The sequence below is a fragment of the Parasteatoda tepidariorum genome, chromosome 10 (genome assembly GCF_982258835.1).
Source record: "Parasteatoda tepidariorum strain Cologne lab strain chromosome 10, Ptep-v5.0, whole genome shotgun sequence".
Taxonomy (NCBI): Eukaryota; Metazoa; Arthropoda; class Arachnida; order Araneae; family Theridiidae; genus Parasteatoda; species Parasteatoda tepidariorum.
Window position 1 is genome coordinate 24,829,822 of NC_141764.1, and position 26,924 is coordinate 24,856,745.

Here is a 26,924-nt window from a genome sequence, read left to right on the forward strand (position 1 = left end):
TAATTAATTTACTTATTAATTAATTTGAAAAATAAATTAAAAAATTAATAAATTAATTTATTAAATTAATTAATTTACTTATTAAATTAATTAATTATTATTAATTAATTAATTATAAATTAATTATTTAAAAAATTAATTTATTTAAATATTAAGTATAATTTATAGGATATATACTTTCTTTATAATGTCATTACATATTTCTATTAATATAAAAAGTTTCAGGATGTTGGGATTTTATGAACTGAAGGAAAAGTTGGGATTTTATGAACTGAAAAATGACTGTTTTCGTGAGAATGACCCATATATATATACACTTTATATATATATATATATATACTTAAATATATATATATATATTTAATCAAACACATTTATTCTTTTTTAAATTGTTACATGTTTTGGTGATAGACAAACTGAGAGGTGACTTCATACAAAAATACATCAAAAAAATTAATAAAAGTAATTTGAACTGACTTAGAAGCCAAATGCTTCATATGTTATCAAAATCTTTCTTGTTTAAGAGAAAAACTGATTGTCACAAAACAAGAAAATTTTAACAGTTGAAGTTTAGATTGCACAATATATTTAGATCACATGATTGTAAACATATATTTTTGTGTGTTAATGATTTGATTTTGTTATATTTTATAATTATTAGATGTGTTACATTATGACATGTTATTCATTTATTATGTATACATATCTCGGCAATAGAAAATATACAGTAAACCTGGTTCTCTATTTTCATAATTCCAACTTAGTCTGCTACCTTAATGCAGTTAGGCAAGGATTATTATGGTAAAAATTCAGATATGTAACAAAATTTGAAAAGATATACATAAAAACTTCGTTACCTGAATTTATTCTAAATGAATAATGATACTAAAAAGTGGATTAAATCCTTATACAGTATAAGAGTTTAAAATTATAACAGAAAAAGTTTTTTTTAACTTTTTGTTCATTGCAATGTTCCCTCAACTTAGTTCTATAATTCTGACTGAAATAAGTTCAGGGAAATTTTTTAAAATTCAAAAAAGTTTCAGCAGTTCGTTTCCATATTTTTTTTAATAGCCTGAGATGAAAAGTGATCTGCGAATGCTGTGATAAACTGTAGCAATCACTGCCATGCTGGAGGTTTTCTGCTACTAGGCATGTAATGTTTGTAAACATACAATATTTTAGAAATTTCGAATTAAACTTTAAATAGTAAATAAATAAAAAAGAAACGTGAAATCGAATGTTACAAAACCAATAATGTTTGACACTTTTTTAGATATACAAGCAGCAGACACAATAACACTTTCAATTTTTACCTGACTTTCTTCAAAATTTAACCGCTTTAATAGCATTTGTGGTTTTCATTTTGTTGTACAAAGGTATAAAAATAGCAGCAAATTGGGCACAAATTGCACTAAAAGTACTTGTAGTTTAACATTTAATTTAAGAAAAATAATAATTGCTGTTAAAAACACTCTCTGTGCAAAAAATAAGAAGTAAAATAATTTGGCCAATAATAATAATTGTCAAATAATTCATATAATAGTTGAAAATTTTGTTTGAGAATAAGAAAAATGCAGATATGTGAAAATGTTTGTTTTTGAACAACATTTGAGGTTCAAAATTTTGAGAATGAGATGTGTTTTTGTTTGCAAAAGCTAATGCAAAAAGTACTTCAAGGCTTTATATGAGTTGTGACTTAAGCTTGTAGAAAATTGTTCTCACACTATCAAAATATGTAATGTATAAATTATTAGTTTTTTTCTTTTTTTTCTTCAAAATTTAATAGTTGTGATTTTTTTTTTGCTCAATTTTTTAAAAACTTAGATGGCCTAACTTATCATAACTAATTCGATTTTTCAAATTCATTATAACTAATATCAATTTTTAAAATTAAGAATATTACTGTAACTTATTAACATTTTTAAAAATTACAAAATTTTTATCATATAATTTAAAAATAATATTTTGCATAAGTTAGGTGATTAATGGAAGTTTAAAAATATAGCCTAGTAAGTCAAATGTTTAGTTTTACCCTAACACTGATTTAAATTTAGTTTTATAGAATTAACTTCATACCTTGATTAAATACTTACTTATTTATTATTTTTAGTGCACCAATGCCATATCTAATAGGTGTACCACATACAACTTACATGGTAAGTTCACTTTTTAATAATATTTTTGTTGGGTTCTTTGAATTTGTTATTAATATTTTGATTAGCAGATTTTTTCTTAATCAAAACTCGATTAACATTTGTGAATTCGTTTTTATTCTGTGTCTTGTTATTATATGAAGTTTAAGAAAAGTTTTAACATAATATTTTGAAATTGACTAGTCAAATACGTCGTCATCTATTTTGTAATGAGTTTAAATATTAGATCTATTAGATCTTCTTCTAAGACGAAACTACTAGGGTAAACAGATCCAATGAACTAGATCTTTTACAATTACAGTTTTGTAATTGTTTTATTAAATTAATTCATCATCCTCACCATAGTTGGCCAGACAGCCCAATGTGGAGCAAGGCTTTCCTCTGAAGATTTCTCCGTATCTTTTCATTAATTGCAAGAAAATTAAATTAATTATAAATTTATCATTGGATTCAAAAGTTATAATAACTAAAAGTCATTCTAAAGTTAGTAAAACTGCTATTATAATTTAATGCTATAAACTGTCTCAAAATTTAATATTTTATGCTTGATTTATAAAAAAAAATATTTAAAAAAATTGTAAATTTTTAAATAGGATTAGTAGCAGAACTATTTTGATTTTTTTATGAAGCAGTGAAAATTTGCAAAAGCAAACTGATGTTCTGCATTTTTTTTTCTTTAATTAAACAATTTAAAATAAGAGACTTCTCAATATTTTAAATAAATCTTCCAAAATTGTGAAATAACAGTCAAATATTTTCTGAGTAAAAGCACTAAATTTCCTTTAGGCAACTTGTGCTAATTTAAGTTTAGCGGTCATTTGCCAGTTGTCTGTTTAAAACTACATCTGTAGCCCAAATTCAGGAAACCTACCTTCTAGAATAATAATTAAAAAAAGTTATAAAGAAAAGTAAAGATCATACTATTTTATACTGCTAAATAACTGAGTTAGGGTTTTATAAATTTTCAGCAAGCTAACAATTTAAAAGAGAAGTTATTTTATCTTGTATCTAGATGTAATTGTAAGCTTTAACTTGCATTATTGATATTGCATGAGACAAAAAGAACTATCTATTCTCTTACTAAAATACATAACTGTAGTATAAAATATTTGTACAGGCTGGCTGTACATCCTTATCAATTTTCTGTTTAACACAGTAATTGTTTTATTTTGGATTTAGTTAAATTCAGACACAACTCTTATGGCATAAAATTAACATTATATTTCTTTTATTGAATGTTCAAAAAGTAAAAGAAAAGAAGAAACAATTACTAAGAAAAAATAATTAATACACTTAGTTTATAGAACAGTTAAAAAAATAAAATAAAATGAAACTAAACTTAGGATAACATTTTTATTTTGCAATAAGTACTAAAATTTTTGGGACACAAAAGTAAAATAGTATTCAGTGAATCAATTTTAAAAGTAGTTTAGTTTTGCATTATTAATGTTATAAATAAAATTTAAAAAAGGAAATTTCATTTTCTGCATTTGACAATTTATGAATTTTTGCCTTCCAGCCACTTTTTGCTGCCAATTAAGTTTTACGAATAATATTTTATATTCTGACAATTATATTTCCATGATTTACTAAGACTTCACTTCCTAATAAAACTCAAACTTTAATCGAAAATTTGTATATAAACAATTGAGTTTTTAATTAAATTAAAAAAATACTAAATCATTTTCCAAATTTGATACAGATACTTCGAACATTTTGCAATGTTCATTAATTGTTAAAAATTAAAAATAAAACACATAAAATTACATAAATTGCTCTTGCTTCAAAGATAGTATTATAAGTCTCTTTTTGAGAAAAAAAATTTGACGCATGTCTAAAGAGGTTAAGCCAACTGAGATTAGTGGTTAAATATTATTATGTTTTTGAAAAGAAATACATTTCTTTTTTCTCCTTTATGTTCTTATTTAAATGTATTTTATTCATTCTTAGGAATTTAAGCAGAGTGAATTAAATGAAGTTGTTGTTCTTGATGCTGATTATAACAGAGTCAAAACACCTTTTAAGGATCTGGAAACTTTACCCCCTGAAATAGTAAGTTTCTTCTCTCTTACTATTTGTGTTCATGCATGTATCAGTATTGATATCAACACTTGCAAGTATTGTAATCATTGAAATGAATGTTTATTTTTCTTATTTTTATCAATATATTTTGTATTTACTTCACAATACTTGCTATTGTTTTAGTTAATTAAACAAATGATTATTTTTTTCTTTTAAATTCATATCAATATATTTTATATTTACTTTTCGATTCTTACGAGTATTGTAATGAATTAAATTAATGTTTAACTTTTTCTTTTGAATTTTTATCAGCATATTTTGTATATACTTTGCAAAACTTGTTAGTATGGTAGTCGATGAAATGAATGTTATTTCTTCCTTATAAATTTTTAATAGTATATTTTTGTATTTGTTTATTTGTACCTTATATTGTAGAAATTTTATGAACTTAAAATGAAATTAACCAAAAATTCTAAATGTTAAGGATGTTTCTATGACAAATAATATGAAATAATTTTATTTTCTTTTAATAATATTGCTAAAAATGTTAATAAGCTTTTAACTTGGTTCATTTTGTGACAATTTATTTCTTGAAATTTTAGATTTTTAAAATATTTCATGAATAATTGTTCTTGTTATCAGGGCTAGGTTATTGACAAGCTAAAATTTCATGAAAAGTGTCCTTAAAAATGTTTAAAAAAAATTAAAAGAAAGACTCTAAAAGCCGTGAAATTTAACTTAAAAGGAAAAATATATCAGATTATATTTTCATGTTTTATATTAGCCTTTTTTTTAAACAAAAGTATTACAAATTGTAACCTGCATTTATAAATTTGATAAAAAATTAAGGTAGTAAATAAATTAAATGTGTAATTTTTAAATAAGTAAATATCGATATATAAGAATATATTAGTCTTTTGTTACAATCTTCAGTGATGTCAGAATTGTGTATTATCAAATGTTTTCTGATGTTTTTAAAATTAAAAGAAGGCATGCTGTTCAAGATCTTGCTTAGGTCTTAAAAAACTCAAAACTCTGATTAGTATGAAAACTTGTTATTCGGACTTTTTAAAATACAAGATTTAGTGAAAAATGTATATTAATTTATAAAGAAAAATCTAATCCACCAGCAAAATGTTCATAAAACTAATAATATCAATTGAACTTGGTAAAAATTGGCTAAAAAAAGAAAAGGATCGAAAAGTAGTTGAAGATAACTAAAAAATTATAAATGATACCTTCAAGAGGAAGCCATACCACGGGAGGAAACTTTTCATTGCAAATTCTTTCACCTCCGTAACTAATTTAAAATTTAAAGTATTGAAAAAGTGAATTCAAACAAACTTAGAGTAAGCCATGAAGTTTCAAATACTGAAAAGAAATTTTTAAAATATCAAAATGAAAATAAATTATGTGACAATAACTTAAGATTACATAATGGAGATGTTCACTTCCAATAATTTCTTTGTATCTTTATATTTGGATTTTTTTTTTTCAGCAACAGAAACTTAATGGCTTACTCTAGGTTTGCCTGATATCACATTTTGTTTTTTAATGGAGGTGAAAGACAGGTGTGATTGTATTCCGGGTGTACCCCAGAATTCCAGGTTTTTCGTATCGCCTGTCCAGATCTAGAAACTAGGAGCAGGGCATGTGATTTTTTACGAAATTCCACGTATCTCAAAACTATTGATTGATGAACTTTCGCGAATCAAGACTTACAATCCATCGAAATTTTCACCACAATCAAAAAATTATTGAATTAGGTTCTAAAGTTTACATTTTGAAACTTTCGCTAAATCTTGTTAACAAAACAAGTTACTCTTCTGCAATTTTGATTTTTTTGGTGTATCGGATTTTAATCGCTTTTATTATTTAAAACTAATATCGGGATTCATAACCACGCGATCATTTTAATATCAAAAATCCATTTTCGTATTTTCTTGATTTAAATCTTTCATTGTGAATCGTATTCAGGCAATTAAAAATATTACATCATAAAATTTGCTCATGAAATTTTCAGGGTTTTTCACTTCCTGTCACAATCACTCCTGGAAAGAAAATTAGCAACGAAAAGTTTCTCCCGTTTTTGGGCGTCCTCTTAAAGGAAAAAGCAACTGAAAATTCCTTAATCTGCAAAATCCTAACTTTGCTCTTTATTTACGTATTTATTAGGTTTCTTCTTTGAAGAGAAGTTTGAAAAATCCAAACATGATGCTCGGGGATGGAGTTTCTAGAGCTTTCATGAGAGCCTTAGTCAAATTGATTGGTGGTTACAGGGACTCTTTGAAGATGGAGATTGGCAAAAAGATTACTTTTGATGCAGATGCATTTATCCAAACTCGCTCATCATCAGTTCAGCCTTTTCTTGAAACTATGCTACATTTGCAAATCTTTCAACAGGTAGGATCAATAGGTATTACTTAATTGTAAATGTTTCATTGCTTTAAAAAATGTACAGATGAAAATAAAAGTATGTATGGTTCAAGCGCTTAAAAATAGTCGTCTATTTTCAAGACGTGCCAGGCTTGAATGAAAAGAAACTAGAATGATTTTAAATATAAAACGTAAAGTTGCCAATGAAAAATGGAAAGTAAAGGTGAGAATCAAAATTAGAAAAACTGAAGTATTTATTTTTGCTTCACTCTTGGCTACTGCGGTTTTTTCTAATTTTGAATCTAGCATTTGCTTTCAATTTTTCAGTAACAACCAACCTATTTTTAAGCGCTTGAAACATGTCGACTTTTGTAACCATCTGTATATTTTTAAAGTCAATTATGTTTTTTAATCAGGTAATGTACACCTATATATCTTAAATAATCCCCTTCAGTTTCTCGGGATTATTTATTTACGATAAATAGGTGTTTGAGGATTATCAAACTGTATTGGGGAAAATTTAAGGCCACATCCAGCCACAGGGCTTTAATATAACATATGGTGGTTAAAATATTGTTTGGCAATTGTCTTTTTATCACCAATTTTTTCGTTGAAATTGATCCGCATGTGCAATTTATTATTTTTTTAATAAAAATTTAATTATTATAAATAGTTTATAGTATTATAAAAAATACATTATTTCAATACTTATTTCTTAAAATTTTTCTTCTTTTTAGGAATTTATTTTGTTATGTTTATCATATTTTGAGAAAGGCTTCAAAAGAAACTCCTTACATTATTCATATTATTAGAAATGTTTCACGTTAACTATCAACTATTAAAAATGTTAAGCAATTCAAAAAAAAAAACATTTTATTGTTTAAAATTTATGATAAAGTGGCCATTGATTAAAATGTTCCTACTAGCCACTAAAAGAAATTTCTTAATCTTGGCCTATATCAAACAGCATATTATTTAACATAAAAACAATTATGTCTCTGTTTCTATTCTAAGAAAAACCTATTACACTTCTCTTTCTAAAAAATAACCAAATAACTTCGGTCTTTTTTCCTTTGGATAAAAGGAACATTTAAAAATGTACTGTTATTGAAAATGAATGGGCAATTAACAGTTCAACAGATTTTTAAGAAACTTTTGTGGTATTATGTGTGTAATGTAATTACATAGGCTTTTCACATTTCTTTCCTTTTAAGTTTTCTTTATTTCATGAATTTATTTTTAACTAAATAAATAAGTAATCTTTAAATAAATAAATCAATTCAATTTCATATAGAGTGAATGCAAATATTTCTGTTCTTAAAAAATTTTATGGCTAACTTTTTATTTCATTGCAAATGTATAGCTAATTATCATTCAATGTTACATCAAATAAATATCAAAATTTATTTTTAAGCAACCTTTGTTTCTTCAATCATATTAAACATTAGCATGTACATTATTTAGTTTACTTTAATTTCTAATGAACTTTTTTTTAACTTAAATCTAAATTATTTAAATGCTAAAAATTAGATATTGGGAGGTTGGCTGAATTGGCTTGACTTTTGGCAGTGTTCTTTTACAAGAACATGCCTATAATGCATCTCTCTTGTATTTCTAAACCATTGATTAAATGCTTATTTTTGAATTGGCTTATGATCAGGCAGATGGTGGGGAATTTATATCCTGAAGCCGGTCCCCATTAATATGAATATGCAAAATTTATTATTTTACTTAGAAAGTCATTTCGATAAAATATCCTTTTAATTTTGTATCTCAAGCTCTACAACAGCTACTGAATAAAAGTTTCATAATGATTATTATCCTTCTTCATCATATACTTCAATTAGTCATCTACACCAACTACCATATTTTCCATTATAATATATATAATTATTTTGTATGAATAATGTATACTATAATATGTATAATATATTTTCCATTATCCTAGAAATTTTTGCAAAATTTGCAATTGTGACTGTGAGATATGTATTGGTATTGTTTTCAATTAAATTTAATTATAAAAAAATATTTACCTTTTTCCTTTTAATATCTTCTATTTAATTGAATAACATCTTCTATTTTTATAATCTTTTAATATGCCATTTTTTTAGTTCATTGAAAATCGACTGGACATGCTGAACTCAGGGATTGGTTTTAGTGATGAATTTGAGTTTGAAGTTAATTCTTATGAAGTGAACTCAAATAATAATCTTAAAATGCAATACAAGGAGTGGATGGCTACAATGAAAGTATGTATGGATATTTGTGCTTAAAATGTTTTAAATATGTGTCAATTTCCTTTTTTTTATAACTTGTACCTTTTATACATTTATACTACAGTCGAACTCGTTTATAACGAGCTCAGATTTAACGAGGGAAACGAGAATATTTGGTTTGATCAATGTTAAGTCTATGGAACAGAAGTCGCTTTTAAAGAACAAGACCCGGTTTTAGCGAGCAATATTTTTCTGTCTTTCAATCTTTTTTCTCATCTTTTTAGTCTTTCTGTCTTATCTTTTTTTCAAAATGATAAGAAAAGACAATGCGCGCAAAATAAAAATAAAAACGCGAAATGAAACTTAATTGTCCTTTAAGACTGTAGCGCAACTAGAAAATTTTTGCTGGTTGAGGGGGAGCAAGTTGTCATTAAATTAAGAAAATTATTTAATTAAATTAATTAATGTAATTAAAGTAAGTAAGTATTAATTAAATGTTAAGTAACTCAATCATTTGACCTCCCAAGCCCCCCCTCCTCCTTTTCTGGTTGCACGCCTGCCTTAAGAACCTGTTTATTACGAGCACTCGGATTTAACGAGTACAATGCTACGGTCCCTTTGTGCTCGTTATATACGAGTTCGACTGTATTACTTTTATTTTATATATCATTTAACATCTGCTGGAAAACTATTTTCTTTTCATGAGAAATAACACTAGGGAAAAAAAATTTGATACATTTATAAAAGTACTTGATCTTGCCTGATTGAGGTGTGGGAATTTCAAATCTGAAATTAGTTTTGCTCCTAAAGCTACAGATTTTTTTACAAGGATATTTTTAGTCTATTTAGTGTCAAAATGTGCAAATTTAAAAGCATTATATTACAGAGGCTGCGTACATGTTGTGACAAACTTCAAGGGCAGTTAGGGCACATCATCGGGATTAAAATTGCATAGGAACCAATGCCTGGAAATGTCGTTATACACATATACGGGTGCATCCTCATTTGAAAAACCTGTTCAGAAATACATGAAACAACTCCTAATAGGAAAGGGCCCCTAACTGCACATTTCCAAGTATGAGTTCCTATTCAATTTTAATCCTAATGATGTGCCCTAACTCCCCTAGAAGTTTCTCGCTACATTTATTCAACTCCCTGTTATACATAAGGTTTTTAAACTTGTACATTTTGACAAAAAAATAGACTAAAGGTCATTTTACAAAACACTGCAGCTTGGAAAATAAATTGAAATCAGTGACGTGATAATACCCAAGATCTGTTAAAAAAAAAATCCCATACAACAGGGGAAAAAATGTTCTCTAGTATAATTTATCATCCACCAATTTATCACCTATTAAGAAAAAAAGAATTTATATTTTACTAGTGGAGCTTGAAATTCAGCACTGCATACAATGCTTAAAGTCGACCAGCAAAGTGTGGAATGATTGTACAACTATTAGGAACGTGTGGCAGTAATATTTTTACTAATTTTTTTTTTTTTTAAAAAAGATAAAAATTGCCTACTTATAGTACAATGTGTGTGGTTTATTGAAAAATTTATTTATTCTAATAGTTAATTCTAAATTGATTAATTAATTGATACCAATAGATGAATTAATTAAATAATTAATTCCAATTGATGATTCTAAAAGGAATTTTCGCTGACATTTCATACATTGCCTGTAATATAAATAAAGCAAGGTTAGAGAGTTAAGTTTTTATAGGAATAGATGCTAAATTCTGAATAACATTATTATTTAATTTATATTGTTTTAATGATCTAATTATTTTATTATAATTATTCTAGAAAGAGGGTGGAGCTTTTTTGAAGAATGTTAAAAGTAAAGTGAGTATTTTTTATGAACTATTCCAATATTAAAATTGAAATGTTCAAATATTAAAAAATTTTATATGCATTTTTTTTAATAAAATTAGTAAATTAAATAATTATAGATTATAAATTTTTGTAAAAAAATTTTTTTTATCTTTGGATAAACACATTTTATAATTGTGCGGAAAAAAATTTTGATTCAATTCGTTGGTTCCAAAATTTTGAAGAAAAATCAAATTAAACATTGAGATATAAAAAATTTTTCTGCTCTGTTACCAAAACTATTGAATATATATTTTCCAGATTGCAGCTAAACTTATATTTTGAGAGTAATCAATTATATGGCTCTTTAGTTATTCACCCCTTCTACCATGCTTGTGGTGCATACTTCATCAATATTACAGCAGTTGTTCCCATTATTACGATCCCTTATGATGATGATTCTAAAATGTGTCTCTAGGAAAACTACAATAAAACAGAAAACAATATTGTATCTATGATATGTTTTCATGATATTGTATAAAAACTACATTATTGTGTAAAACGTTATTGTTTTTTAGTAAATTAACCTACATTGTAATGTTTCTACACTTAAAAAAGGTCCCCCAATTATCAGATGCATTTTCTGATATACCCTTGTGTCTAAGGTTATGGGGGTTCTTACTATGGTATTTGAATAAAACCATTAAATTAAACATTGTGCTTTGACAATTGTAAAAAGTTTTAATCAATAACAGTGTTTGAAAAATACAAATTTTAATAACATGTTTATCATTAAATAATGTTATCAGTGCTTTAATTGATTTGAATGGTTCATTTATTAATGTAAAAAAATCTTCTAAACACATTTTTAAGAAAAGGAAAGCTTTCTTCTCCTTCATAAGATGTTCCATGTCTTGCGATATTAAATATCATTTTTTTTATAACTCATGTTATTTTCTTTTTTTTTACTGTTATGTTGATTTATAAGTTATTTTGATTTGTAAATCATTTTTGTTTTATTATTATTTTGTCATTTTTATTTCATTTATTTGAGTTTTAGATATTGAATAAATATTTTTAATTACATTTTATTTTCTTTGTTTTGCATTTAGACAAATCCTGCAGTAAAGCATGCTTATAAATCTGTAAGTCTATCATCTGTACATATTTTATTTCACTTTTAAAATTTTTTTTTTAAATAGCTAATTTCTACGTAGTATGTTATGTAATATCTTTAATCAAGCTTTGTATTTTTAATTATTTGTATTAATGCATTCAAACTTGTAAAGTCAAATATCTGTAACTGGGTGTTAAACTCTTTATCCAGCTACAGATATTTGAGTCAACATATCTCTTTCATGTTGAAGTTTATTTTACTATTGCATTTAGGCATTAAAAACAAAGTATGACCTTACTTATCAGAGCTGCATTAAATAAAATTGTGTATCTCAATACAGTTTTTGTAGAAAAATGTATAGCAATATTTTGACTGCATATTATTAAAAAAATTTATAAGTAATAAAGATAAAAGGTTTGTATAAGTTTCTTGAAAAATAATTTATGCAATAAAGAAAATTAATCCACTTTATTGCCACAGTTTTTAAATAATGGAAGAATGTATACTTTCAAAAAAATGGAATTAAATATAATTATATTTAATTTTTTTTATGATTTCAAATTTTATATGTGTATTATTTAAGTCTTTTTTTTTATTTTTACTAATTTAGTGATTCTGACGTTGTTAAAAATATTTAAATCATATTATGATATTTTTTATTACATTACATTACTTTAACACTGTGCTTAAATCTATTTATTCAACTCTTATATCAATTACCCCATTCTTTTTTGCCTTATTTAATAATTGGGTAGAAAAGGGTGTACAATATGAGTATTATAGTACAATTGGTTTAATTCTTCTTGAAATTTAACCAAATTGCATGATACTACTTAATGCATATTTATTTTAGCAATTACTAACCAGGATTTCCATATTAAATAGCTTACATTCTTCCCAAAAATATAGACCCAAAATTCAACTATGATCTTTCTTGTATTTCGTATTTGTTTAGTTTTTACATCAGACTGTTAAATTGAGTAACATTGTTTGATTTTATTACCTTCATTATGTAATTAAATTGTTTGTGTTTGGCACAGTATTGCCATCTTTGTTTTTTGTGTCAAAAAATTTGGTATTCAAAGTAATCCAAATCAACCATTACAAACAACCTCTTTTATTTATTTGTAAAATATTTCACTAGTATTAGAATAATTGGTCTAATTATTGAAAAATAATTTCAGGTGAAAGACAAGGGAAAACGAGCATACAAGGATATTCGATCCAAAATTCAAGATATTCAAAAAGTTAGATTTTTTATTATCATTATTATTTTTTGCATTTATTTGTTTGTTTTCATCGCTTATATGCATCCAATAATATAAGTATTATAATGTAATTTTTTTAACATTTGTATTATCTAATTATGTTATGCAATGTAATGTTTTTTTTTGCAAGTATTTTTGATTGAGTGTTGCTTATATCCAATAATATGGTTTGTGACTAAAACAATAATCATAACTCCTAAACTACTTAATACATTCCCTTTAGCATCCTAGCCAACCTGATTTGACTTTTGATAGCTATTTGGAGAAACCTAAAAGTGCTCCATCGAGCCCTACTTCAATTAGAGCAAATCGATTTCCAAAAGCCCGAAGTAAAAATAAGGTATACATTATTTTTAAAAAAACATTTTTGTGACCAAGTTTTAAATGACATTTCATTTCAATCAATTTTTTTAAATAGGTTTGATTTATGATCTATTTTTTCTTCTTATGAATTATAATCAATTAATTTATTTAATTGTCTATTTTAATAAGAATAAAATCATCTATATAATTTATTTTCATTTGTTTTTAACAGTGCAAATTTTATTATTATATTTAAGTTGATTTTCTAAATTTCTTTATCTATTGAGGAAAAATGTATTATTAAAATATCTAGTTTTTCATTGATCTGGATTTTAACTTGTAATTTAAAAAATTTTCACATAATTTGTTTCAAATCTTTATTAATTACAGTTTGAAAATCTTATCAATAAAACTTATTAATAGATTTTGTGGACTAAGATTTATAATGGATTATTTCAAATGAGCAAAGTGCTGTAAAATTGCGTAGTCAAATTTGGTTTCAGCGGAACTAACATTTAATTGAAAAAAAAAGCATGTTTTCATAGTTTGATTTAAATTAATCATAAAACTTGTTATGGTTTTTATAATATTAAAATCTCTGAAAGTTATTGATCAGACACTGATAAGAAAATGTGGCAAATTTCTTCCCTTTTTTTTTCCTTTGCTCTAAGAATGTATTGAGAAAAAAATTTCAGATAATTTCTTCCAGAGATCACGTGTCTGATCAACTGAGAAAAAAAGAAAACGCACAACTCTTTAGAGGAAAACTTGTTTCTAAGGAGATATTAAGAACCAAAGCAATTCGTTTGTTAAATTATGCTCGAAAATAACTAAAAATGTTGTACTTTTATGAACCAGCTTTAATTCTTGTAGAATGAACTAGAAAATAACTCATACATTTACTGATTTCACTTCCCCTTTCATTTTGAAAAATTGTAAAGCAGTTGTGTTAAATTCTACATTTCATTTGAGTTTTACTTGTAATGACACAAGGCTCCTAGACTTACTTGAAACTATTTCAAGTACTGGTAAATCAGTCTTTTTTCCCCTAAGTTTAAGCTTTATCATCATCAAAGTAAATATTATCCATAATTCATGCATTTACTGCTGTCAGTATTCTGAAATCAATTGTTTACAAGACCAGTAACATGTGTTATGGGTGTAGTACTAAAGTTTTGAATCAAAAGTTATAACAAACTGAGTTAAGTATGGTTATGAATTCAAATTATTTTCAAAATTTCTAGAAAACAGCTATTTCTGCTATAACAGCTATTCTTAACTGTTTTTTTTTTTTTTTTTTTTTGTTGCAAATTTTTTCTTAAACAGGGTTCTTGCTGTCCTAAAATGTCCTAAAAAAGTGCTAAAATTTTTCCCAACTTTTTTAGGGCCTAAGAAGTGCTAAAATTTCTTCTGAGTGCTAAAAAAGTGCTAAATAATTTGTATTTTGGCGTTTTGGTAATTTTGTTGAGTGATCTGATTCCTTAAATCGGTTTCCCTAAATCCTTAAATTCTGTTGCCTTCAGCTCTCCTGCTGCCTCCATCTTTTAAGAAGATTCTTGGGCTTTGGGGAAAGAAGTTCTTTCTTCTGAGATTTTATGGGCTTTAAAAGTTGTAGAAAGCTACTACTCCTACAATTCTTCCAAAGACACTGGAAAATTATTTAGTACAATGTTTCCAGACAGTTCATTAGCACGTCATTTCACCTGCAGTGAAACTAAGTGTGCATATCTCTGTCATTTTGAACTTGCACCTCATTTTAGCATGCTACTTCTGAAGTGCATTGATAATGCCAAGTTTTATACATTGCTTTTTGATGAGTCTTTGAACAAAGTGACACAGCAGAAGCAGTTGGATATACATATCCACTTTTGCAACCCAGATAAGAACATTGTAGAGACGCGATGCTTAACATCAGCTTTTCTGGGCCATTCTACAGCAGATGACCTTTTAGCCTGCTTTTATGCATCAGTCAAAAATGTAGACCTGAAGAAATTATTGCAGATTTCTATGGACGGTCCTGCTGTCAAATGGAAGTTTTATAATAATATTCAAGAAGATTTGTTAAAAGAACATGGTGTTCAATGCAATGCAATAGGAAGTTGTGGGCTTCATATTTTAAATAACGCATTCTACAAAGGTGAATCTGAAACAGAATGGCTCATTGGTTCCATCCTGAGCTGAATCTTCTATCTTTTCAAAGATTCACCCACAAGAAAAGAAGATTTTATTAATCAATCAACTGAGAACAAATTACCACTAAAATTTTGTAACCACCGTTGGCTGGAAAATGCACCTGCAGCTGAAGGAGCAATATTGCTTTGGGATGATCTGAAATCTTATGTGAAAAATGTTGGCAAGTTTAGAAAAGTGAAATGTAAATCCTTTTTAACTTTACAAGAAGCAATAAAAGACAAATTAATTCTTGTTAAGCTGAACTTTTTCTTAAATGTGTCGGAGCTAGTTTCACCATTTTTGAAACTTTATCAAGCAGATCGGCCACTTTTACTATTTTTTGCTGCAGATATCCAGGATTTGGTATTACATAGTGTGCAATTATATAACATTCTGAAGCCAGAATCTATAGAAAACTTAAATTCTCTGGAGAAACTGTGCCATTTTAATTTTTGTGATGAAAAGAATTACGTCTTTCTGACAAAAATCAGTGTAGGTTTTAAAGGTGACCAAATTTTAAAGCAGCTATTGGCCTCAAAAGTTATTTCTGACAGGGATCCTATGAATATAAAGAAAGATTGCAGAAAGTTTATCACCAAAATGTTAGAAACATTACTAAAGTAATGTCCAATAAACTATTCTGTTGTAGGAAATGTTGCTTGCATCAATCCAAAATTAATGTCAGAAAACAAAAGCAAGTGTGTTCTAAAAATGAGAAACATATTAAATTACTTAAGTCAAAAAAAAGAAAATTGAGGAAATTGTGACAAAATTAAGCTGCAATTTGCATCATATATAGATTAATTATGTAATTTTTACTTCATGAATCATGAAACACTTTATTTGTATATTTTTAATATCATGTATAGATTAAGTATGTTATTTTTACTTTACATCAAGTGCTAATTTTTTTTTCTTAGTCCTAAAAAAGTCCTAATTTTTTTTTGAAATAATTGAGCAAGAACCCTGTTAAAATTTTTGAAAAACTGAATTTTGAATTAAGTGAATTTTGAAAGCCCATTAGGTTTTAAGTATTAGACCAACCATTGAGTAAAAATTTTCTTCTTAAATCAAGTGTAGCAATAAACGAATTTAATTGTATGACAAAAAAGTGTAACGAGAGTTTTCTGACATTAGTTATCAAGTCTAGAATATTGATAACTTAAAAATTCTTTTTAAAAAAAAAAATGCTTTTAAATGCAGAAAAAGCTTCTAAAATTCATCAAAAAATGGCCTTAATATAATCAGGGTGCGTAGCGTTTTTTAAAAGCCCTTAAAGGTGCTTCTTTCATTGGGTGTTTTTAGAAAGTGTTTAATATTCCCTCTTTCAAAATGAGATTTTTTCTTTACCAAGTTGATTTTCACTTCGAATTATGCAAAAAGACACAGTTCACATTGTTCTATTCAACGTTTTCACAATTCAGCGTATTGTCAGTCCGTAGCGTTTGAAAACGCCATTCATTTTGCATGATTCGAAATTTCATGATTTTTGACAATTGTCAAAAACAATGCCAAAAGTTGTTTTGTTTTTTTTATATAAGGGTTAAAACAAGATAGAACCGCCAATTGTCAAAAACTTTCCAACCCTGCCAAATTATGATATTTTTTTTAAGTGCTTAAAAAAATTTTAAGTGCTTGAAAAGTGCTTATTTTTTGTTGAATAATTTTCCTACACACCCTGATAATAAAATATTGATAAAAAAAAGCCCTTTAAAATTTGGAAAGCTTGCTTTAATTATAAATCAAAACTTCTATTTAAACTTTCTTTAAAATATCAAGTCAATAATTAAAATAAATACATAATTTATGTAGAAAATAAAATGTCCATAAATACTTGACAAAAATAAAATTTATTAATTTATAGTTACAATATTCAAGAACATCAAAATTGTGTTTATTATCAAACGTTTTTAATTTTCCTAAATTTAAAAGATTGCCTGATTGAAAACTAATTCTTATATCTTGAAAAATATAAATACTTATGATTGAAAGATATTTAAAATTTTTAAATTCGAGACAAAATTTTCTCTAATTTATAAAGGAAAAACGAGCAACTAATTCACGAGCAAAATAAAAATATGATTCGAAATTCATAACAAAAATATTTTAAATAGAAAGAATCACAAATATTAAAAAATAATAATAATAATACCCGAAATATCCATAAATATTGCCTTATAAAGGGGAAAAAATCAATGCATTTATCATTTACATCCTATAGAAATAGAAGATCTAAAAATTATGTATAAAGAGATAACTAAGTGCATACAACCCATGCGTTACAATACATAAGTTTATTCGGTTATGTACTTAATAGAAATTTAAAGGATTTTAAAATTTTATTTAAAAAAAAAATTTTTATCAAAAATTTAATTTTTTTAATGTGTGACTAATATTTATGATTAAAATAATGTTGTTTGTCAGTTGTGTTTGTGCAATATTTATATTTTGCATTCTACAAATGTTACAGCACATCTCTTATAACCATGCTGATCAATTAAAATCTGGTGTACTGGATGGTATGAATTTAGCTGATGCTGTCACTGGGTATACAATATTTTCATTACTTATGAATTTATTTTTATTAATCATGCATTTTTATATTTTTATATCATATTTACAGATCTGCCATTTTTTTGAAGATTTTCGAAATTCCACTTTTTATGCCTAATCTATGTAGATTTAATTGATAATTTTAAAATTTCAAAAATTTGATATGCTGTTTTGTACTAGGTGATTGAAATACCTTATCTATTCTACCCGATTTGTTGTTGCAAAATTTATAAAACTTTTATGAATATCATGAAGGAAAAAAAAGTTTATGAAATTTTTCTGTCGGGAAATTTTATTAAAGTAAATTGGAGGTCATAAACTTATTTACTATTTTTAGAAGCTGAAGATTATCAAATCTTGCTTGATGCTTGTTTTTTTTATAAAATATTTAATCATATTAAAAATTTAGTGACACATTAAACAAAAATATTAAATTCTGATTCAGTGTTTAATTTATTTATAATTTTAAAGAAAATATTAAATTTTCTGATGGGCTCTTAGTAAGAATAGATTCCATATTTGAATTTGATAACTGATAGCATTTTGAATCAATTAACAGAAGCATTTTGTTTTATATTTTATTTAATATATAATTGTCTTTTTCTTGCATTAAGTTTTAATTTGCAGCTTTGAAAACATATTTTGAAATTTTTCTTACTACACACAGCTAATCCTTTTTTCTAAAACTTCAATGGCATGTCTTGATTTATCTCTGTTCAAGTTTGACTTCGAACATGTCTAAACTAATCAACAGAGCAAAAAATCATTCATGTTTTAAGGTTTATGAGTCAAAATCTATCAAAAATATATATATATCTTATTAACATTGATTAAAAATTCATACAAGATTAATATTGAAAAATATAAATTTATTAAAAAGTCAGTTAATGTTTCTCAACTTCTGCATCATGGTGCATAGCGTTTTTAAAAAGTGCTAAAAGGTGCATCTTTTTTATTTTCGGTTTTTAAAAGCCCTTAAAAGTACTTTTTTCATGGGGTGTTTTTAAAAAGTGCTTAATTTTTCCTTTTTGAAAATGAGATTTTTTTCCTTTACCGTGTCAACTTTCGCTTTGTATTATGCAAAAGCGTGATTTTCACTTTGTTCTATGCAACGTTTTCACAAATCATTCAACCACAATCCATTTTAGCGTACCGTCGGCCCGCAACATATGATAGTTATTTGAAGAAATACTTGGGTGTCCGCATCTACTGAGCTGGGTTCGGTGAGATTCTTGCACTCTCATGTGCAACTCTTCTGCATTTTCCAAGATATTCTCAATTTCAAACTTCATTTTTCACCCTCTGAAATTGAACCAAAAAATCTCGATTTTTTTTTATTGTGGCTAATACAATCAAAAAAAGAATTCTTTGTCGGAAACTAGATATAGTTATTTTATCATGATCATGTAAAGTTTTTGTAAACTATTTTGTTAATGTATATAGTGCTTAAAAATATTTTTTGAGTGCTTAAAAAGTACTTTAAAGGTGCTTATTTTTTGTTGAGAGATTTGGCTGCACACCCTGTTCATGAAACTAAATATATAATGGTTGCCCAAACAAAAAGTGTGTACACATGATATAGTAGCAGTAGAAAAATACAAATCGCAGTGTGATCCTTTAGGGTTATAAATTAAGGAAAGAACAGTCAGTTTGTGTAACTTATTAGCAAGTTTGTATGAAATCATTCATTGCTGCTGTTCCTGAAATTACTATAAATGATCGAAGAGTTATATCTTTTAACATCTGTATGGCATTTTAACTGAGATGAATGAAAAGGATGATGCAATCATCTTCTGTCACTAAAAGTCTAACTACTTTGTTTTACTCTTCTCCAAAAGCATCCTTCTTAGCTCAACTTTACATTCACTTTAAATGCTCTCATCTGAAGTGGTTAATCAGTTACTAGCAATCTGCCGTGCACTCCCTTTACCTTCCTTTATGACACTGAATTGTGACTCTGCTATTGTTATGTATTTTTCTTATAATAGTCATTCCCACTTGTTCACTTTTTATTTGGACTACCCTTGTACTATTTCAGTTTTGTTTTTCTGTTAATGTAGAATTGTTTGAATTTAATTTTTTAAAAAAATGCTTTATGTCTTGTCTTAATTTTAGTATCCGTCGTTATAAAATGTTGACCGTGGATGAAATATCTTTGCCATCAGAAGAATCACTTGAAGCTGGCAGAAATAGTCCTGCATTGCAAAAGATTGATCTAGACTTGATGGAAGATTTGCACGATGTCATCTATCGCAGATGTTCTGTTTCAAGTGATAATATCAATTCATTTGGTCTCTTGGATGAAACTATTGAAGACATAAAATGTGAAGTAAGGTTTTTTTCTATATATATATATATATATATATGTATATATATATATATATACACAGTAAACTACACGTGTTTTGGGTTTTCGGCTTAAAACTACTTTCTTATGCTGTTTCACCATGGAAAATAATGATAAAAAAAATTTCTAAAAAACATGTCAAAAGTAACTTAAAATGGAAGTAAAATTTAATTTTTATGTAATATGTACTTTCCATCTCCTGTTATATTATTTTATTTTATATGCAGAATTTAAAATGTAATATTAAATGTTTTTTTTTATTGTAAAATCGTTTGGGTAATAACTTACAATTTTCATGGTATTTGAGTTGATAATTTTCTTCATCTGCTGGGACATATCATGTTTAGGATTCCCCATGAAACTTATATCCCACTATTCTGTGGTATCAAAACAGAACATAAGACTTATATGCTGGGCAACTTTGCAATCAGACCCTTCCTCAAACAAAAAAAAAAAACAAGTTTAATAATAATGATAAAATATAAATAGAGGAGAAATAATTATTATTTTTACTTGGTTAATTACCTTTTTTTTTTTTTTTTTTTGCTAAAATAGTAGGTATAAAAATAAAAGGGGATATTGAATGGAAGTACTTATTGAAGTAAAAATATCAACCAGACCCTTTCTCAAAAAAAAGATAAGTTTAACAATAATCATAAAATATAAATAGAGGAGAAATAATTATTATATTTAATCGATTAGTTAACAATTACTTTTGTGCCTTTCTTTGCTAAAATAGTAGGTTTAAAAATATAGATAATTCAAATTTAAGTGCTTATTGAAGTAAAAATATTAAGGGAATAATTTAAGGAAATGTCTCTTTGTGCATGATACATCATTATAACCATCAGTAAATGTGGTTAAAGACAGAAAATCGTGCAAAAATGCTTGTTTGTGATTTCTAATGCTAAACCAAAGATTAAAAATAATGAAGTGGTTATGGAAAAGTGAGCAGTTGTAATTAAAAAGCTGCATTCAGCTAAGAAAAATATCGATAATATTTCTGTCATTTGTATCAATGTCTTGGGTCAATTATCTTAAAAAGTTAATTATAGTAAACTTAAACAATTAAAATTTAGTATTTTAATCACATTAAAAATTTATACTTTTAAAATTTTAAATTAGAAATTGTGGTGTGCCTTATTTTATTAATCATGCACAGACTCTTTGAAATGGTGAGCCTCTATGCAGTTAACCCTTTTGTCTTTAGTTTCATATACAATGCGAGAAAGAAAAAAAAACGAATATCTTGAATAACTTTTCATTGCATTTTCTTGCGCTCAATCTGAATTATTTACATGGATGACCTCAACTATGATAATTATTTAGCTCAAACAATACTTTAAGTTATATCAATCAGTCACGATAGCATAGTTTCTCTGAATAAACATATTTTTAATTTGAATGATTTAGATTCCTGACCCTCAAAATCTGGAACAGGAAGTCGCAATCTAAAAAATATAGTTTTAATACTTTGAACCGCTTAGTGGAAGGGGGGGAAAAACTTTAACAAATCAGTTGAATAGTTCCTGAGGAATCAAATTTTAAAAAAGTCATATACAGTGGAAACCTGATTTTAGGTTTTCAACACACACAAAACGGGTAAACGTAAAATCGGGGAGAAAAAATTTTTGTATATTTTTCAAAAATTAACGTTTACAAGATGAACTACTTGAAAAGTGTGTAATATTTACATTTTTTTTTGGACACAATTTCAACAATATTGCTCTTAACACTTACTATTGTTTGTTTTATGGTTTACATTTGCAAATGTTTCAGAGTTTTTATGCTTTCAAACTCTAGATCAGTTGTAGATATATCCTCTGATATTTTTAACTCAGCGTCATTGTTTTCATCACTATCATCGGGAGCAAGTATCAAATCAGATATTGAAAGAATTAAAAATGAATATGATGTGTGTTACAGTTTATATGCGCATCATCCACTTTGGAAGATCTTCAGACATGTAATTTATTTCCGACAGGCCAATGTTCCCATCTTATAACGAGAAGCTTTCAATGCATTTGAGTCGACACTGTCCAATGTTGTGGATATCAAATTCAGAGCTCCCTGACTGTTTATTTTTGCTTTAGAAGCATCTTGCAGATTATCGGAATCAAGAAAAAGAAATGATTACCTAACCAGTTGTTTAATGTAACCTTCTTTAAATGATTGGATAATAACAATATTTTAAGATTGAATTGTGCTAAAAAAAATTCCACTCCCAAATATTACAATTAAGCTCCCTTACTTCCTTTCTACTCTCACAGACAAAAAACAATAAAATAGAATAGAAAAAATGTCAGAAAAGCTACAAAAAACAAGTCTCTTTTTTATTTCTTGGAAAAGAAAACTCAGAAAAAGGGCAAACTTTGTAAAAAAAAATAATTTTGATCTGTTGGAAAAACTTATAAAGCAGGATTTTCTTAAAAAGTGTAACGTAAAATATGAGTTAATTTAACATTATTGGTACAGGCAATTTTCACGGACCAGCAGAAAATAATAAAGGAAGTGGGATAACATGTGAAATGGGGAAAGTAAACCTGGAGTTCCACTGTATTTAAAATTCAATTTTATAGAAACTATTTGACAGATTTTGTATTTTACCATACAGAATTACATTCTTTAAAAAAATTTGTACCTAACTATTCAAAATTTGGTACTCACAATTATACAATTTGGATAAATAAATTAAATGATTGTGTATAAAAAATTTTTTGATTCTCCTTAAAAGCTCTTGAGATATTGTAAAATATGCACACCAAAAAAATTAACATTAAGAGGTTCAAACTTTAGACTGCTTCTCTGACTAAACTATTGGGTCCATATTTTGCAAATTACAGATATCCCCCCCCCTCCAGTTTTGAAGGTCATTAATTCAAATCTGTTTTTTTTATCCTCCTAAAAAAAGGAAAGAAAAAAAACAATATGGAGAGAGTTAGAGGATAGTTAAAATAAAATATTGCCTGCACTAATTAATTAGCTTACTTGATGATTAATTAGCCACATGAACCAGTCCTAGTTTGAGCCCTAGAATGTGAACATCTGATCATTAGATCAAAACTTATGCAAGATGTCCTTTTTTTGTGTGCTGTAAAAACTGTAGCTATTCTGCTTATTTCGCCAGAAATTCTGGTTAGTTTGGCACATTAACGAACCCTTCATAAAGTTTTTTATTGTTAAAATAAACCCTTCACAAATTATTTTAGTGCAAAACAGACAGTGATGTTTTTAATTTATAGTTTTAAAACTAAAACTCCATGAAAAAACATATTTTTTGTGTTTTAGAAATAGTAAAAATTCTATAGAAATTCCTATTTGATACCAAAATATATATCCTATATCAAAATAAAATCCTATTTTTACAAATTTCCAAAATTATGAGGAAATATTTCATAATTTCCCAAATATATATATATATATATTTTTAATGGCGGGTACTTGGGGTTTGTCCCATTGGCCACAGAAATGCCAGAACTGCTACTCTCTTCTCGTTACCCAGTGGGCACCTGTGGCGAAGCCACGGCGGTGGAGCAGCATCGCCCACATCACACAACTTTAAACCCGTTTATAGGGCGGGTCACAATCACACACATAAGAGAAATGACATAGAGCACAAAGAGAGAAAGAAACATCCATGCCCTGAGCAGGATTTGAACCCGCGACCAGCGGCTCCGCAGTCAGGCATGCTAACCATTCGGCCTCCAGGTCGGCTTAATTTCACAAATATTAACCTGCTATAAGTCTAAATGGACCACAGGTTTTTGTGATTTTCACAAAAAGATCTGGAATAACTACTCATTATTCCAGACTTTTACTAGACAGTTGGCATACTTAAAACTTCAACACAGTGCCTTTAATTTGCAAGTGATAATTTTCTGTTTTTCATTTAAGGGAACTGTTGGATTTGATGATTCATTTTGTGTTACATCCGAGTCTGTATTGCCTGCTCCAATACCTCCACCTCGAGTCAAGAAAAACGCTAAAAATAACAAGGCTAATACTGAAATGAACCATGAAACATCTCAAAGTGCTTCAAAAACTTCAGCCGACCTCATACAATTGGAGTCATTAGATGATGTCACTCTTTTCGATCCATTACAGGAGACTAATGCCAACGATAAAGATCTTTTGTCTTTCTTGGCGCCAAAATCCTCCTGTGACTCTAGGGTTATGGAGTTGAAAAACACAATTCAAAACTTATCCACAAGCTCTGGAAACCAAGTGGTTAATCAACCAGTTGGCTATATTCAAGTTCCTAGTTACTGTGCTCCAAGAGTTGCTCTACCACGCATCGTAGTACCTCCCTTCCCGGCGCAATCCCAGTATCGTCAACAGGTCATAAATTTTGTGCCAGCTCAGGCTAATTTACAAATGAATGGTGGCAGCAACTTTGAAAGCGCAGCAACTGAAGTGAAGCCACCGCTTCCACCGAAAATGAAGTCCTCCTCAAAGTTTTTTGTAGATGGTAGCAATGTGTTGAGCGATGCTGAAAGGAGTTTGTTGGACGATTATGGACTGAGTAATTCACCTTTATTCAATAAAAGTGCATCTTCAAGCACAGAGAAAACACAAAAGGTAAGCTCCATTCTTGATTCCAGCTTGAAAGCATTAGACCCCCTTGCCAACGTACTGAAGAAGAGTCCGAAAACCAAACACAAAGAAATTAAAGCGCAGCCTACATGGCAAAAATTTACTTGAAGTTGGTTTATTATGCAATAATTGAAAAGTGATATGTTAGTTGCTTTCTGCATGAAGGAATTAGACGTTTTTACAACTGTTCTGAATAAAAGCCCAAAAACAAGAAGAAATATAAACTCGACTAACATAGCAAAAATTTACTTGAAATTAATTTGTTGTGCAATAATTGAAAGGAAGAGGCAATATGCAACTTGCCTTCAGGTTGAAAGAATTGGGCCTTTTTTCCCCTGTTCTGAATAGGAATCCAACACGCAAAGAAATAAAAAAAAACTCAGCTAGCATGGCAAAAATTTGCTTGAAGTTGATTTTCTGTGCAATAATTCGAAAGGAGAGGGCAATGTGTAAATATATTTGAACTTGTAAAAAGAAAATGTGCATTGCTTGTAAAGTCAAAGTATCTTTTTGGACGTTGCTGTAAAGCAGCGTCATTTTCTCTTTGCTCATTGAGATTACATTTGTATGATTGTTAAATAAGCAATCGAGGCAGGTTCGTACAACAACGGATTTATGTTCTCTACTCTGCAAGAAGTGTATATTATGAGATGTTTATATATGTGGACTAGCACTTATTTGTGTAAATTTCTTTTTATCTTATGACATTTATTTGTATATGTTACTTTGTTTTGTTTTCTAAAATTTATAATATATGTTATTTGTTTCATCCTGCAGTTTTTTTTTTATTATCAAGTTATTTAAAAAAAAACTTTGAAACTATGTTTCTTTACAGTATATGAAATATATATATAAAAGAGAAACTTCCATTTATTTTTGCTGATAGGCCTAACAGTTAAGGTTTAAAAAAAGTTGCAAAGTATTTCAAGAGTATTAAATTTTACACTTATACCCATTACATTTATTTCTCTTGTACTGTTATGTTTTGCAGGCTTACTAGATGATCATTTTTTTAAATATTTTTTTTGGGTTTATTTCATACATTAAAATGAGTTTTGATTTTGTTGAGTTAGATTTAATTATCTTTTTTTCTCTTGCTTTTTACTATTTAAAATATATATATATATATATATATATATATATATATATATATTATGTCAAAAATATTTTGAAGAAAGAAATTTGATAAACTGTTAGCTTAAATTTTTAGTCACAATTTTTTAAAATGAACTCTATTAGTTAATTATGCATTTAATGTAAGATTAAGTTTCCACTTATGCAGGGCTCCCATATGCCAGGGAAAACCTGGAATTGTCAGGGAATTTTTTAATGTAAAAAACGTCGAATATACAGATAAGCTTGCATTTTTTTTTTCGAAAATTCTGTAAAATAACCAGTCTTAGAAATGTCAGTATCAGTAACCAGTTATTGAAGTTCAATTTAAATAATTCTAACATCCATTACTGTTGTTTGCTGTAAAAATTCTGCATTTTAGGAAATCTTTCATGTTTCCATCCAGATTCAATGATTTTTTTTTTTCTTTTTTGCTCACAAAATGTAATATATGACATTGCTAATAAAAATATTAACTATATCAAAATTTTGCAAAATTATAGAATATATTTTCACTAAACTAAATACATTTTAGTAACATCTAATCAAAAAGTATGTTTTGATGCTGTTTTTGGATCTTTTAATATATATTTATTTCATATAAAGTGCCATAAGTAAATCCAACTGAACAAAATATAATTCTTTTTTAGTTTTTTTATCTTGTACATTTTCATGTTTGCTATAGATATTGCTATATATAATACTTTTTATTCTGCCTTTAGAAATTTTGGAATTGAGCCTGCTTCAAAGTATTAAAAATAAACATGATTAATTTAAACAATCTCTAATATTTTTATTAAAAAGGGTAATGAAATAGGGGTTAGGACAGCTTGAGAAATGAACCCTTATATCCAAGTTTGAGTACTTTTGTAGTA

The 26,924-nt window shown here is 27.1% G+C and overlaps 1 protein-coding gene across 1 annotated transcript in view; it reads left to right on the plus strand.

Annotated features, from left to right (window-relative positions):
- LOC107454200 (DENN domain-containing protein 1B) overlaps nt 1–25,195 on the plus strand; it is a 40,346-nt gene extending 15,151 nt beyond the window's left edge. Inside the window, exons 12-22 of the mRNA XM_087154006.1 lie at nt 2,114–2,159; nt 4,107–4,208; nt 6,354–6,581; nt 8,666–8,803; nt 10,578–10,616; nt 11,696–11,728; nt 12,885–12,947; nt 13,192–13,308; nt 17,914–17,990; nt 20,112–20,325; nt 24,238–25,195. Of these exons, the coding sequence (XP_087010132.1) occupies nt 2,114–2,159; nt 4,107–4,208; nt 6,354–6,581; nt 8,666–8,803; nt 10,578–10,616; nt 11,696–11,728; nt 12,885–12,947; nt 13,192–13,308; nt 17,914–17,990; nt 20,112–20,325; nt 24,238–25,044 (1,864 nt within the window). The 3' untranslated portion in view covers nt 25,045–25,195. The remainder of the gene's footprint in view (nt 1–2,113; nt 2,160–4,106; nt 4,209–6,353; nt 6,582–8,665; nt 8,804–10,577; nt 10,617–11,695; nt 11,729–12,884; nt 12,948–13,191; nt 13,309–17,913; nt 17,991–20,111; nt 20,326–24,237) is intronic.
- Nucleotides 25,196–26,924: the final 1,729 nt, after the last annotated feature.